This window comes from Dermacentor variabilis, chromosome 2 (genome assembly GCF_050947875.1).
Source record: "Dermacentor variabilis isolate Ectoservices chromosome 2, ASM5094787v1, whole genome shotgun sequence".
NCBI classification, from domain to species: Eukaryota; Metazoa; Arthropoda; class Arachnida; order Ixodida; family Ixodidae; genus Dermacentor; species Dermacentor variabilis.
The window spans coordinates 6,778,039-6,794,101 of record NC_134569.1 but is presented as its reverse complement, the minus strand read 5'-3'; the positions used below and the strand labels follow the sequence as shown (position 1 = coordinate 6,794,101).

Genomic DNA, 16,063 nt, shown 5'->3' with positions numbered 1-16,063 from the left:
CGAGTAATTTAGATCAAGGGTCAGACTTGCGCTATCTGACAAAGGCAATTCAAAAGAACAGCCGGTATGCGCTTACCGAGTCCTTTTTTTGTCAAACAAGTGTTAAAGAAATGGCTAGGAATTATCCTGTTCGGCACGCGCTCGACCTGGTGGCGCCCTAAAATATTTTCAACAATCGCAACCTTTTGAGTTGGCCTACTTCCATTCAAAAAGCTAAATATTTGCGCGCCCGCTGCTTGTTTTCTCGCTCTCTATATGGCGTCTACTTGTTGACAAGTACAGTGGCGTGACCGGACGGAAGGCCGAGCGGCCCCGCCGGACATTGTCCCGCACTGACCCAGTGGCCGTCGCCCACAATGGCGGGCGGCCGGGCCGTGACGCCTATATGTCCCCGGCGGTGGCCCCGGCGCAGTTGCTCCGAGATGCCGGGCTGCGCGAGCTGTCGGTGGCCAGCGATCGGCGATGGAAGGCTGCTGCTGCTGCTGCTGCTCCTTGTGGTCCCTTGCCCGCCCACCGTGGGACAGCCTCGCTTATCCGGTGCGTATACCACTGAGCGTGACGGGGCACATTGCAAGACACGAGCTTGGAAGGATACACGGCTCGGGGGATGAGAGGGAGCACTCGGGCGGCGGCCTCGAAAGAAAAAAATTGTGGGGTTTTACGTGCCAAAATCACTTTCTGATTATGAGGCACGCCGTAGTGGAGGACTCCGGAAATTTCGACCACCTGGGGTTCTTTAACGTGCACCTAAATCTAAGTACACGGGTGTTTTCGCATTTTGCCCCCACCGAAATGCGGCCGCCGCGGCCGGGATTCGATCCCGCGACCTCGCGCTCAGCAGCCCAACACCATATATCCACTGCGCAACCACGGCGGGTGAGCCTCGAAGGAACGATGATTCCACGTCGGGGTTCGCGTCAAGACTGAATGTTTATTTTACGAAATGCAGCTCGGGGAGAAAACACAAAATGCGAGTTCTCCGTTGGCCGCACCGGCGCTTTCGTCCCTCTCGGAGGCGATTCGCACCCAGCCTAAAACCGGTGGGTTCGCCGGCTTGCGTCGTCGGGCCTCCGACCACGGGCGCAACAAACGTGTGGCGGTCGCCTGCGAGTCTCAGCAGGGGGCACGCGATTGAGAGACAGCGGCGGGGCTAAATGATGTCCTGAATGGTGAAGCCGCAAAAGTGGTGGAAACATTAGCGGATGGAGTTGACGATTTAAGGGCGATAGCACAGCAAGTCCAGATCGCGGTATGCACAGTGCCGGATGTGCAAGGGCGGAACGGAGAAATTACCAAGGACGTTGTGGCTGTTAATCGGGGGATAAGAATGCTAAGCCAGGAGAAAGGTTTTGAAGTGGCTGACATAAACAGAGAAGTGCATAGAGCAGGCTTTGGCGGAGGCTTTACACGGGATGGCATACACTTTAATGGAAGGCTAGGAGCCGAGATCGGCTGGCGCCTGGCAGGCCGGGCAGTAGCTTTATTAGGGGGTCCACTGCGGCTCAGGGCGTAGGGGTAGGTAGGAAGAACATAGAAAGTGCAACAATAGAGGCTGACACCAATAAAATGGCCACTGGGAGGTCCAGGAAGAAAACTACAAAAAAAGAAATTCAACACCAGGATCAGGTACATAAACGTTCAAGGCGGTAGAAAGAGAGCGAAGTGGTTAGAAATAGAACAGCAGTTGAAGGACGATGAAGTAGGTGTATACGCGCTATGCAAAACATATCTCAGGAATCTCGAAGATGACCCACCGTTTATTGAGGGCTACGTATGGGAAGGGAGCACCAGAACAACAACGGAGAGGAAGGGAGGAGGAGTAGGTATGCTGATACATCAAGGAACAAATTGGCAAAGAATAAAGTCAACTTGCAAAGAAAATGTCTGGGTATCAGGTACAATTGCCCGTAAAAAGACATGGCTAGGAATGGTGTACTTAGGGACACGGGACAAATGCAGGAAAGAGAACAAGGATCTAGTGAAGTGTCTCAATGACGAAATAAAGCAGATTGGAAAAGGTGCCGATATTATTCTGCTGGGTGACATGAATGGCCACATCGAGGATCTGGATGGATGCACAGATTGTAACGGGAAGTTGATGCTAGACTTCTGTGAGCCACACAACCTATAGTTATAGTAAACAGAGAAACTAAGTGTGAGGGACAAATCACGTGGGAATCCCGTAACAGACAAACGACCATTGACTACTGCTTAATGTCGCAGGGATTGTATAGCAAGCTAGCAATAATGGAAATACACGAAGAGGGGAAGTACAGCCTCGGAAGTGATCATAAGCGTATTAGTCTACAGTTGGGAGCCCTACTCAAAAGAGAAATGCAGGGAAGCCAAAAAGAGTACGCAAAATTAAATGACGCGCAAATAGCGCAAATAGCGGCTGGCATAGAGGAAGCAATAAAGAAACATCCCATGGAAAGGTGGGATTATAATCAGTTAGAACTACTCATTAGTGCAAAAATAAAAGAGGTACAAAGAGTAAACTGCTGGAGAGGAAAGGGGAAGCCACGAAGTTGGTGGAATAAGGAAATTAGAGAGGCCATCGAACAACGACGGTGGGCATCTCGGGAACGCAGAGAAGCAAAGAGGGCGCAGTTATCTGAAGAGGAAATAGGCCAAAAATGGAAATCTTATCGACAAAAGAAACGACAAGTGCAGGTCCTCGTCCAGGCTAAAATAAAGCAGTCCTCTGATCGCTGGCTGGCTGAAGTTCGCGATGTAACTAAAGGGGGGTCAAGAAAATTCTGGGACCATATAAGCTGGCTGGGTAAAGCGAATCACAGAAAGCAGGAACAGATTCACGATGCCAAGGGAAAATGTTTAGAGGGAGATGACGCTCTGAACTACATTGGTTCAGTTATAGCTGAGTCATTTAGGAAAGACGATAGGGTAATCACCTCCAATGATGGAGCAACACAGGATAACACAATAGAAAACAGCTTATAACTGACCAATCTTAACTGGAAAAAGGCAGAAGCAAATGTTCCAAATTGCACACAGGGGTAGACGAAATTACAATCAAGTTAATTAATTAACTTGGCCCAAGAAGCAAGTAAACACTGATAAAAGCATTAGAGGCAGTCATAACAAATGAGCAAATTCCGCACAGCTGGAGAGAGGGTAAAATGAATTTGATTTATAAAGGGAAAGGCAATAAGACGAACATAAAACCCTTCCGACCAATTACAGTAACATCATTTATATATAGGCTGGCGATGCAGGCGGTGAAATTAAAAATGCAGTCATGGGTAGAGAGTAATAGAATACTCGGAAAACTTCAGAACGGGTTCAGAAGTGGTAGGCCCTTAGATGATAGCCTGTTCGTGCTTACCCAGTGCATAGAAATAGCTAAGGCGGAAAGTGGACCTCTGTATTTAGCCTTCCTGGACATAAGCGGTGCATACGACAACGTTAACAGGGAACTCCTGTGGAACATATTAAAAGGTGATGGTATCGGTCATGAGGTAATTGATTTCCTACAGGAAATATATCGAGAAAATAATGTTGAAATAACATGGGAAGGAATTAAGAGTACGACAACTGTCGAGGTACACGAAGGATTAAGGCAAGGTTGTCCTCTATCACAGCTGCTGTTCATGCTTTATATGATAAGTATGGAAAGAAGGCTACAAGGAAGCAATCTAGGGTATAATATGTCGTACAGATTAGGCGGACAGGTTGTTGAGCAACGACTACCGAGTTTAATGTATGCGGACGATATTGTACTGTCAGCAGATAGTCAGGAAGATTTGCAAGCTCTGGTTAATTACTGTGGAGACGAAGGAGACAGTCTAGGTTTCAGTTTTAGTGCAGCTAAGTCCGGTGGGATGTTTTTCAACGATACAACTGATCAGGAGCTTACAATACAAGGCCATGAAATACCCCGAGTGGCCGAATACAAATATCTCGGGGTATGGACAAACAAAGGGCAGATGTACACGGAAAAGCACGAACAGTCTCTCATAGCAAAAGGGCGAAGAGATGCCGGGATAATGAAACATAAGGCATTGTGGGGGTACAACAGGTATCAGGTACTAAGAGGCATTTGGAAGGGAGTAATGGTGCCGGGGCTAACTTTCGGGAATGCGGTCCTGTGTTTAAGGGCAGAGGTTCAGTCGAGACTAGACGTAAATCAGAGAGCTGCTGGAAGATTAGCACTAGGTGCCCACGGGAAAACCACAAACGAAGCAGTACAGGGGGATATGGGCTGCGCATCGTTCGAAGCACGAGAAGCTCAGAGTAAAATCCTATATGACAAACGCCTGTGGAAATTGGACGATAACAGGTGGGCAGCTAAAATATTTAAATACCTACACAGAAAGAGCATTGACTCACAATGGCGGAAAAGAACTAGGAATCTAACCAGTAAGTATGCCAGACACGAGGACGGAGAAAGCCAGAGCATTAAACGACAGGTTAAGAAAGTGGAAGGTAAAAATTGGATAAATTCAATGGAAAAGAAGCATAGTGTTGAACTATATCAATACTGGAAACAGCAGACCAGAAAGAAGCGTTTTATGATAACTCAAGAGGCAGTGCACTACTCTTTGAAGCTAGGTCAGGATGTCTTAGAACGCGCAGCTATAAAAAGAATTTTAACGAAGAAGGAGACACATGTACTGTGTGTGTTAAATCTGTAGGAACAATAGAACACCTCATACTAAAGTGTGATGGTATCAATCCCGATGTCGATGCGGGCACAGTCACGCTTCCTGAGGCCCTAATGTTTAGAGGTAAAAATAGTCATGTAAATAATTATGCGGTGGAAATCAGCAAAAAGCGATAGGAAGATTGGTGGCTCAAAAGCAGAGAGGTGACATAAGATTAAAAGTGTAGGAAGACGTATTTAAATAAAATGGCGAAGTTTAATAACTTACAACACAGTTAAACAAAAATAAAAAGCTGAGCATGGTGGCAACTGCCATCACCCCGTTTCAAAGGGGACGCTCCTACCTTCCATCCAACCATCCTCACAGGCGTCGTATGAACGTTGCATTCACTAAATGACCTGCTGCGTCTAGAACTAACCGTTAACTTTAGTGAGTTGGAAACATTTTATTCGGATGTATTTTACAAGGGCGTTTGCTATCAGTACAACGAGCCCTGTTTATAGAGAAGGGTTATTACGAATACTAGGTGGATGCCTTGGGAATGTCAAGCTTTCTTTTTTATTTTCTCCTTCCCTATACGGACAGGTCTACTTGACGATCCCTTCGTCTCAGCTATGGATACAGTATGCGTTTTCCTTTCGTCGCCGTCCGGTTCCTTCTCCTACGGACTTTCTGTCCCTTTTCCCGTGAAGGAATGGGGTCGGCGTGACGCGCTTCTCACCGGACGAGGGCTCTCCCTCGGTGGGCGATGGTGACGAGCACATGCGGCACACGCACGGCCGCCGGGAGACCAGCTCCGAACCGAGTTCACCTTGTGCGCACGCTGGCTGTCAATGCAGTTTCCCGCGTACGGGCCAGAAAGCAGGACTCAGAGGCACCGAATATTAGCGCGTATTTGTCAAAGGTGCGCCGTGCAGCACACGCAATCCTTTTTTTAACGCGATAGCGTTAAGGAGCTCGTGTCGCAGAATTTTTTCTTTTATGCGAAGCATATTACTAGAGCTCAACCCAGCTCCTCAGGCGCGGCGGTGTCGCCTTCAATACCATGTGACACCGTGACGTCACGACAGAGGAGAAACCGGGCTCCAACTCGCGCCGTCGCTCGCGGCGTCGCGGCGGTATATAAGCAGCTGCGCTTGTTTCTAGGTGGCTTTGGCTCAACTCTTGCAAGATGGGCTGGGTGGGAATCGAACCAGGGTCTCCGGAGTGTGAGACGGAGACGCTACCACTGAGCCACGAGTAACGATGCTTCAAAGCGGTACAAAAGCGCCTCTAGTGAATGCGGTGTTGCCTTAGAAACGAGCTGTTTCTAAGGCTCAGGCGTGCGTCGCTTGCTCAGGCGCACATTTCGTTGCCGCGCCGAACGCTGCGTTGCTCGACGCTCACCGCGTCCAATGCGGGGCGCGTAGTCGCTGCGCCGTAGCCCATTGTCTTACACCCCTTGGCGGGTCGACGGGAACGCTGTCGCGTTCCACTCTTGAAGGCGAAGCAGAGTAACGCATGAGTTGTTTCTTCGTCTAGCCGAACCAAATATAGCCAAGCAACAGCAGTTCACCAGGCTAAACAGTGGTTCAACAACTAAAATAAAGGCTAGTATGCTTCGCATCCTGGGCTTAACCTTAGCTAAGCCACAGCAATTTTTTACTTCAGAAAACCACGCAATGAAACCCACGAAAATGTACTAGAATTACGTCATTGCAGATGAACTACCTGCCAAGGCGGACATCATTTGAAAGAAACACGAAAGCAATTACACAGTTGATGGCACATTTTATATTGAAAAGTCATTAAAGTCCAGTTGCATGTTTGTACCTTTTAATGTCGCCAAATACCCATGCAGTCAATTTAGTCGTTCAGTTCACCGTACGCTCGACAGTATTCCTGCGCCGCATGGCTCATCAATTTCCCGAGACCGAGTCAGCGATGTCGCGCCTCCGCAACTGCGGCCACAGCCGAGGCGGCCCTCTTGCGCTGCGTGAAGCGCACAATGCCGGCCCGCTTTGCCCGAGCAGGTCCGAGTAGCGAGGGCAACTCATCAGTGGGGGATATTGCATGCGCGACACCGCCATTACGGAGCCGTAAACTGCGTGCTTCATTTTTAAAAAAAGTTTCCGCCTTCCAACAGTAAGAACTTGCTCTTCTCAATGCAGCACATTACATTCAGATCTGTTCAGCGGTTGTCTATAATGAGACCGCTTCTGCGTTTCGCGTGCATTAGGATAGGAAAATCGCACTCGAGCAAGAAAGTTTGACCCAGGTCGAATAGGCCACAGCTAGGCTGTACGAAACGGTTAGTTTGACCAACTTAGCATTCACATCAATTACAGGTATCTCGCTCTAATCAGGGGTTAGTTATAAAAAAGAAAGGAAGAGCTACGAAATGAATCAGTTACTACCGCTGTCTGCCTCGGTAGTGCAGTAGGCAGCGCGTCAGTCTCATAATCAGTTACTACCGGTTCACTAAGTTTCTTTTTTTTTTTTCGAAATGTATGAATGAAATTAGTTTTGCCTGTGCACTGTGTGAATTCGAAAAATGCTGAAAGCATTCTCATCCATAACCCCAACGGGTAACAGCCACTTATAGATGCGATCATTCCACGTGTCCAACGAGGATGGCCCAACATCCCAGCATGTATGCCGTATAGCCGCGGAGTTTTGAGCCGAACGCTTTTAAATTTAGTCATCATTGGACTCGCCGACAATCGGCCAAGTTCCGTTCAACCGTCTATATATGTACACTAACGACATGTGTATTTAGACGTCGGGTGTGACACGACTTGAACTAGGCGCACGGCTTCAGAAGGCAGCCACCTTGAGATGATGCTAATTAGATGTCCAGCAAAAAGTGCGCAGTGGTGGCATTCACCCGAAAGCCAATGTTTGCATGCGGAATCAACGGACAACTGACAGCATCTAGGAGAAGCCACAGGCCACGGGAAACAGTGATTGACAGACACCTGTCCTGAACTCCTCTGTACACGTGAAAAAGCGGCTGGCTGTTACTTGTTCCTTGCAGGCAAGAGCCGGGGGATTTCCGCACATTTATGTTGCAACGCGGCACAGGGCCTTGTATTCTTGTGGTACAGCCTACATGCTATATCCAACACCTGCAACAAAGCTAACTTGCGCGCGATTCAGGGCATTCTGAGCAGAAGAAGCGCTTGGGATATATCTCGGCTTACCGTGCAGCATGAACAGCTGAAACTGTCTTCAATGCTCAATCACGACGCACATTGAAAATGCGTGCACACTCAGGCACTTTGTGGGGACCCCGCCTCCCCGTATGCAAAAAGCACGACGTTCAGCGCAACTGCCTGCGCATATCATGATTCACTAACACCAGCTAGGCTATAGGCACCTGCGGTCCGGCCCTTGTTTCCTACATAATAAACGAGTTTTGCGCCAAGACCACACACACAAGAAAACGTGGGCGGTTACTGCAACGGTTTAACGAGCGCATAAACATCCCGCAGATACACGGCCACCCGGAGTACATGCGCACGCGTACAAGACACCAAGAAGACGGGGTTAAAAAAACACGCTATCTGAGCGAGCGCGTTTCTGCTCGGCCTCGTACAGAAAAACAGACGTGCCACTGACACAATTCGGGCCAGCTTTTCTGATGTGAAAACCTTCCAGGGCTTCGCGTGCCGTCTGTTCCCTGCCACAAAACCCTCACATCTCGGAACCGCGGAATACAATTGGTGCAAGCCCTGCAGTGTTCTACTAGCCGTTCACCATCATTATTTTCTATATCTTTTGCGCGTTGCCTAAGTCGGTCATTCATGCAACGCCCCATCTGTCCAATATAGGTTTTACCGCAGGGCAGGGGAATTTCTTAAACGACGTTCGTGGCACACTTTATGAAACGTTGGGCATGCCTTTTCTGGCAGCGAATCTTTTGGCCTTCTCAAGATGCGTCGGCTAAGTTGGGCTAGCTTTTAGGGAGCTGAAAACACTACCGGTACGTTGTGTCGGTTAGCCACTTTTTTGTTTCCTCCACGGCCGTCAAGTGCACCTCACGACTCCAGCACTTGAGCAAAAACCCTCTGCACTGAAGGCAACTCGGCAGTTGGGCCTCTTGCACGAGAACCCTACAGCAAGCGCAGCGAACAGTTTTACACCACGACGCCTACAGCGGCAGCACTCGTGGCCCTGCATGCTCAGCGCTCGGGGTGGATCCTGGGCTCCGGATTTCTTTACGCGCAGTCGAAATCGCTGACCGCGGGACGGAGACGGCAGACTTGTGTGAGCTTGCAAAATCACAACTCCAGCGAAGCAGTTTATTTGGAGCAGTTGAATAATAATCTTAGTTAGCTGTAATTAAATCACTTATATTTCAAAACGTTACCCGCATGTGACTAGCCCATTTGAAACCTTGCCCTCATATAACGCTTTTGAGCACTTAAGGATTTTCTTTTTCGGTGCAAAGGCAGTACACATTTATTAATCCGCATACGTTTTACATCTCGATGGTCATTGGCCATACTGTTCCCCCCACTTTCACTAAGTTTGATTTTGGCGGCATTTGCTGTTATGTCAAGTAAGCGGGACAAAATTTGCGCCGCTCGTAAAACATACAAAGCTTCGGAGCACATGCCTGCGTAATCTACTGCAAAGGCCGCAATTAAACCACGCATCTTGAACGTTTCCTACAAAGTACCCATAACGTACGTGTTCTTAAATTTCACCAAACGTAAACAAGGTGCCTTCTCTGTTTCACCCAGGACGTCAGAAAAAAAAAAGAAAAAAAAACCTACGAACCCCGCATAACGCATAAAAAAAAAAAAAAAATCCGAGGACACCTTAGCGCGGTCCTTCGAGTGACGAACTGAAAGAAAACGAAAACGCGATCTCGGGCAGCTTGCGCGGGCGAGAGAAACGGACTCCTCCCCTCGCGCAACAGCTGCTCCGAGGCGCGCTCGTGGCGTCCCAGCTTTCAGTGCCGTTTCGCTGCCGTGGACTTTCTTTCGCTCAACGCGCCATTTGACGCTTTCGTATAAAAAGAAACGGAAGCGGAGGGGGGTGTTCAGTAATAATTTGCAAGCCCCCGATTAAGCAAGGACCGTGAATGTTTCGCCACTCATTAAATTTAACACTTTCAGAGTTTGAACTCGCTGTCTTCTGCAGTTGTCTGAGGACTCTGGAAGATATGATGACGGATAACGACAGTATGACAACCCCGAACGCGTCAATACGTAGTTTACTGCAAAGGCTGTAATTAGCCTACACAGATTAAACATTCATAATTCTTAACAACATGCTGCTCGCTTCGAAACGCAAATAACGTGCCTCGCACAGTTCACTGAGGAGACCGGGAAAGCCAACTGCACGCCTGCTATAATGCATATTAGTAGGAGTATTGAGTAATTATCTTTAAAGCGCTATAATTAACCGACACACCTGAAACTTCGGTGCATGTCACCCATAGGATGGCCCCCATTTCTTTTAAATATGAAATCACTTCCGTTTATCGGTTTCCCAGGGAAAAGGATAAACTTCGCAACTATTTCATGCAACGCCTCTAAAAGGTTGATAACGAGGGTTTAGCAATTTTCATCTAAGCCCTAAATAGAGAGTTTTAGAATAGGGGCCCCAAACGTTTTGGGGCCCCAAAGAAATAGCGTCGGAGCCACTGCGCATGCGCGAGACGCAAACTGCGTTTGGGTTTTGCATTGGGAACACTATTTCACCGATTTAGCGAGAGCCCAAACAGCGGCCCCAAAAGCTTTGCGTCAGCAAACTTGGCGGCACCCATCGAAGCGACGGCTCTAACCTAGCACTAAACTGGGTTCGACTCGTGGTAACGCGTGAAGTTCGCAAGCGAGGAGAAGTGAGTGCGGTTATCGTTTTCTCTCAACTAGCGAGTGTTATGAAGCTGATTCCGAATTCATTTGTGGATTTTATGGCTCGTAGGCCTAACACGGCTAAGCTTAGCTGGTGAAGGCACGTAAAGTTGGTTTGCTCAAAACTAAGCGCAACTAATTGTTTACTGCTTACAGAATAACCTCTAAATTAAACGCCAATACACGCAAGTCAAAATTACTATACCTATCATAAAATGGAATATTTTATTTAATTATTTCTAATAGCTTTCCTTCGAGGCCGTAGTGGCGCTGTCAGCGCAAGACACTTACTGCAAACGTAAAACCCTATTCTAAAACTCTTCACTCCTGCGCGCCCCAACGCTAATACCCGCAAAGCTCTTTGGGGCCCCAAGCTATTGAGGCCCCTATTCTAAAACTTTCTATAGTGTCGCGCTCGAGCACGAGGTCGCGGGATCAAACCCCGGCCGTGGCGGCCGCATTTCGACGGGGGCGAAATGCAAGATCGCCCGTGTCCTGTGCATTGGGCGCACGTTAAAGATACACTGGTGGTCAAAATTAATCCGGAGTCTCCCACTACGGCGCATAATCAAATCGTGGTTTTGGTACGTAAAACCCCAGCGTTCCTTAGCTTCGCTGTAGAAGGCCACAAATAATCTCCCCCGGGTAAATTGAGCAACAGTGTGCTGAAACGTGTCGATTTGACTTGAAAGAGCAAAGCTGACATAAATTATGCCTATAGCTTCCTATAGATGTCTTGACTTAGTAGTGGCCAGCGGCGTCATTTTTCAGTTCCGTCTACGACGGTGCAACCTTTCGCGTTTCAGTCCCAGCTCTTCTCCCCTCGAAGGACAGCGTTCGACACAAAAAGCGTGCCACGGGGCACGCGGGGTTCCTTTCCTCCGATTCGCAGCGTCGTTGTTGCGGCTGCACGTCGCGTGCACACGGTTCACCCTGGCCGTTGAGACCTCACGATCAGATCGGCGCACAAAACCCCGAAAATTCCATCCCGAGCGTCACGCTCGCAGGCCGGCTGCTGCTCCGGCGGGGCGGCAACCTGACGGGCCTGCTGGCGCTGCTGGCGCCGCTGGCCGCACTGCCGCTGATCGCCGGCACGGCGCTGCCGCTCAGCATGGCGCCGCTGCTGGCGCCCGCCATGAGCACGGTGCTGGGACGCCGGCGCAGGAGGGACCTGCTCGCCGCGTTCGTCGGAAACAACGTGAGTGTCTGCAGACCAAATTCTGGTGCGGTGTCGAATCTGTGCGCGTGTATGCATGCACACTGCAACTGCTTTTCGTTCCTCGAAGAGGCAGGACGAGTGTCGAACAAGCTCGTGAACAACACTTCGCGATGCTGTGAACTTGGGTGAAGGCAGTTTAAATCATGGGACGTCAAATAGGTGTGACATAAAGCTACGCATTTCTCTCACATTTAGCGCTAAATCGCCAGTGGAGTTGTTTTATACTTGCAAGATGCAAAACCACCGCCTGAGAAGCGTTTTGTGAAGCAGCCGAGTGTTAAGAAAGAAGGAAACAAAATGGGACCAGATTTAACCTATAAATTCAGACCTAAAAATTTACTTTTTCTTTCCACCAAATTGAGCTCCAGTAGTTCTGTTTTTGGTTACATTCGCTCCCTTAATTTTCGTAAAATCGTGACCTACAATTTACGCCTATGCGGGAGGCGGTGCGAAGAGGCCGCCGCCATAGCCGCGGTTCCGGCCGACACCGCGGCCGCTCGGGTTCTCGCTTCGCTCTGCTCTGGGGGCGATAGTCGCGCCGCTACACCTTCTTTCTAGTTTCCCTATTGCCAAATTTTGTTCGAATTCTTTCAAATTTTTTGTTTTAAAAAAACGAATTAGGGCATTAGGGGGCTTTACGTGCAAAATCATGATTTGAATGTGAGGCACGCAGTGGCAGAGAGTCGATTCTGCGAATTTTTTAGTTTTCCATTACATATTGAACTTCCCGGTTCTTGGCCCATCCCCAGAGCGGGTAAGTGGAGAAAATTTACCGGGACGAGGGGTACGGGTGACGCATCGGATAGGTGCGCAGGTCGCAATGAAGCTCCCTGAATGTACACATTTCGACGTGCCTGTATACAACAGTGCAGGGCGCCTCATTTTTTTTTTTTTTCAAAGAAATGCCCACGCAAAAAAAAAAAAAAGAAATCAGGCTAGAACTCTTCGTAAAAGCATAGCATAGCACCGGCAATTCGACATATTATTCAAGTCAGCCAACGAAGAGAGTTCTCTTTCAAAAGATGAATCCCCAACAGAGAGAGCACATCAATGAAGAAACAACAATGACAGGACAAGGCGCTTCCTGTGATGTTTCCCGATTGTTGTTTCTTCATTGGTCTTCTGTCTCTGTCGGCGCTTCATCTTTTGAAAGCTATGAACCAACTAGCCCCACAACGTGTTCTGCTGCAGAGGTCTCACCAGCGAAAAGCTTCAAGGCTCAAAATTTTATCATCACTGGAGCCCACTGCGACTACTTGACCTAGGTGTGTACTCTTCCTTCTCTCGCCGTGCTGTCATATTAGTGTTCGAGCCTGCAACAGCCTCAGCCGGTTCAGGTGCTCAGTCATTTGGAGCAAGTCACCTACGTTTGGCGCATTACTGTCGTTTCAGCTGTGGCTCGAAAAAAAAAGAAATACCTACACACTTCTAGCGTCCCTGAACGGGACTGCCATTCGTATAAAGTTGCGAATTACCTCTAACCGTAACTGGTCCAACAGCGTGATGGAGACACGCGCTTTTATTCATTCGCAGGAGGAGCAGACGCAGCAGCAGGACGAGGTGCTCGCGGGCTACCTGCAGTGCAGCGGCATGCTGGCCGCCGACAACCACTGCCTCGAGCGGCTAGCGTGCCAGTTCTCGGCCGATGCGCTGCGCGGGCCACTGCACAAGGACGTTGCCTCGCTGTGAGTCCCCATTTTTGTTGTGTGTGCATGTCGTCCGCATAATTCCTGGTGCTCGACCGGCGCGGTGTGTGCAGGGTCATCTACACGCTCCTCAGGAACCGATTCATCCCGGAGCGCTTCAAGCAGCGGCTGCGCTTGGCGGCCCGCCAGGCGCGCCCTTCGCCCGCGCACTGCCTGCGGCGCTTCCCCTGTGCCCAGCAGCGCCGCCCAGCGCCGCTACCGTCGTCATGAGCCGGTCGTGTCGGCACATTGTGGAATACACATTCGGCGCCCTCTTGTGCGATTCTGACGGGCCAGCGGAGACGCCAGGGGGGACGGCCGCACGAAAGGAAGAGATCGGTCGAGCGGAATTTTGAGCGGAATAGAATTGGTGTGTGTCATGGTGCTCGGAGAAGAGTTGCGCGTAGGTCCGCCATCTTGCCCGCCGACGCATCCATGTTAAGCAGGAAAGCCACTCCTGTTGAATGCAGGAAACGGCGCGGCTCAGCAGCCAAGTGTGCTTCTTCGTTCGTTCCGCGTCATTGGCGACTGGAATTGACTTTCACATCAAAGAAAAACTCGAAGAAATAACGAAGTTAAATAAAATTGATTCTATAAATTGTTCGTCGCTCGTTCCACGTCGTTTATGACACAGTGCTTTTAAAGAAGAAATAAGTAACTTGAGCAAACAAGGATTGCGGATAAAACAAGTGCTAAAAATGATGTGTTTTATGCTTTAGAAATAACGCAAGTAGAACTTTGCGCTTACCGAAGTACGTCTGGCGTAATAGACGCTGGATATACGGCTTCAAACCTTTGTACTTCGCAGTTCGATGGACTTAACGGACTGTCCGTACTACACTCTAAAAAAGAACTTTGCACCCTTTGGGGTGTATATCTGCCACACAACAATAATCGTCATCTGCCTTGATGCGCTTCCTTTCTTTAACGCTGCGAGCCCAGTACTTTCCAGTAACGAACGGCATGCGCGTTATCAGCATGACATAGCATTTCCGACAGGAAAGTAGCGGGCGCGGCGTTTTCAAGAAAGGAAACGCATCAAGGCAGATGACGATTATTGTTTTGTGGCAGAGATATACTCCAAAGGGTTAAAATATTTTTTAGAGTGTATGCTGTTCTGCCACAACTCTAACACACACACACACATATATATATATATATATATATATATATATATATATATATATATATATATATATCTTCACACGCACACACTAAGAAAAGTTTACACCCTTTGGAGTGCCCCTTCTGCCACACAACAATAATCGTCATCTGCCTTGATGCGTTTCCTTACTTGAAAACACCGCGCCCGCTACTTTTCTCTAGGGAATGCTATCATGCTGATAACGCGCATGCTGTTCGTTACTGGAAATTACTGGGCTCGCAGCGTTAAAGAAAGGAAACGCATCAAGGCAGATGACGATTATCGTTATGTGGCAGAAGGGGCACTCCAAAGGGTGTAAACTTCTCTTGGAGTGCACATTTGTACCTTTTGCACCGAAGCTGTGAAAGGGACAGACAAGCGCTACACTCTAAGAAAAGTTTACACCCTTTGGGGTGTATATTTGCCACACAACAATAATCGTCATCTGTCTTGCCCGCATTTCCCTTCTTGAAAACGCTGCGCTCGTTACTTTCCTGTCGAGAATGCTCTGTCATGCACATAACGCGCATGCCGTGCGTGACTTGTAAGTACCGGGCTCGCATCGCTAAAGAAAGTAAATGTGGGCAAGACAGATGACGTTGTGTGGCAAATATACACCCCAAAGTGTGCAACTGTTTTTGTGTAAGAACATGAATCTAGATAACTTCACTGATGGAATGATTCCCTATCGTAGTGGCTAAAACGAGCCGTTTTTCTCATTAAACGTGGATTTATATTTTTATTCATCACTCAAATTCGCGAAAAATTACATTTGGCACCCCACGCGCCAAGAACATGAAGCTGCATAAGTGGTCCACCACGTGACCTTCTACTAGTGTACGCAGTTTCGGGTCTTTTTATTAGTATTGTAATGCAGCATACTTTTTATTATTATATGTTTTTCCTGACTTACAATGTGCAGATAAGCCTTTGTTTGTAATGCACACAAAAGTGGCGCTGCCTTCGCCTTCGATGGGTTGGCTTGGCTCGTCTATCGACAGAACAACGACGACGGGGGCCAGCCAGCCATGACGTAGGCGTGTGCTTAGAGCGAGGTGTTTAGGGACTACGACGGACCTTCCAATCCAGATATCGATGCCTCCATCCCCACGACAGAGGTTAGAGCAGAGATTAATAACCTCAGAAAGAGATCGGCCCCCGGTCCGGACGGGATAACAAACACAGCTCTCAGGAATCTAGACGATGAGTCCATCATTGCATTAACCAAATTTATGAACCAGGTGTGGGAGAAAGGAGAACTCCCAAAAACATGGAAACAGGCAGACGTAGTCTTTATTCCCAAGCCAGGCAAAGTACCCGGCTTGAACAACATGCGACCAATCTCCCTCACCTCGATCGTGTGCAGGGAAATTGATGGAGCATGTTGTTCAAACGAGACTGACCAGGTACATGGAGGAGAATGATCTCTGGCCGCATGAAATGGTTGGATTCAGGCCAGGGCTCAGTACACAAGATGTCATGCTCAGACTTAAGCATGATATCCTAGACCGATACGACTCAACTGACACTAGGGCGATCCTAGG

General features: G+C 48.7%; 1 protein-coding gene across 1 annotated transcript; it reads left to right on the top strand.

Annotated features, from left to right (window-relative positions):
- The first annotated feature begins 385 nt into the window (after positions 1-385).
- Positions 386-13,973, top strand: LOC142570251 (uncharacterized). The gene is made up of 5 exons (XM_075678652.1): positions 386-537; positions 5,318-5,439; positions 11,479-11,669; positions 13,224-13,375; positions 13,450-13,973. The coding sequence occupies exons 1-5, from the start codon at positions 386-388 to the stop codon at positions 13,604-13,606; spliced, it is 774 nt and encodes a 257-aa protein (XP_075534767.1). The 3' UTR covers positions 13,607-13,973.
- Positions 13,974-16,063: the final 2,090 nt, after the last annotated feature.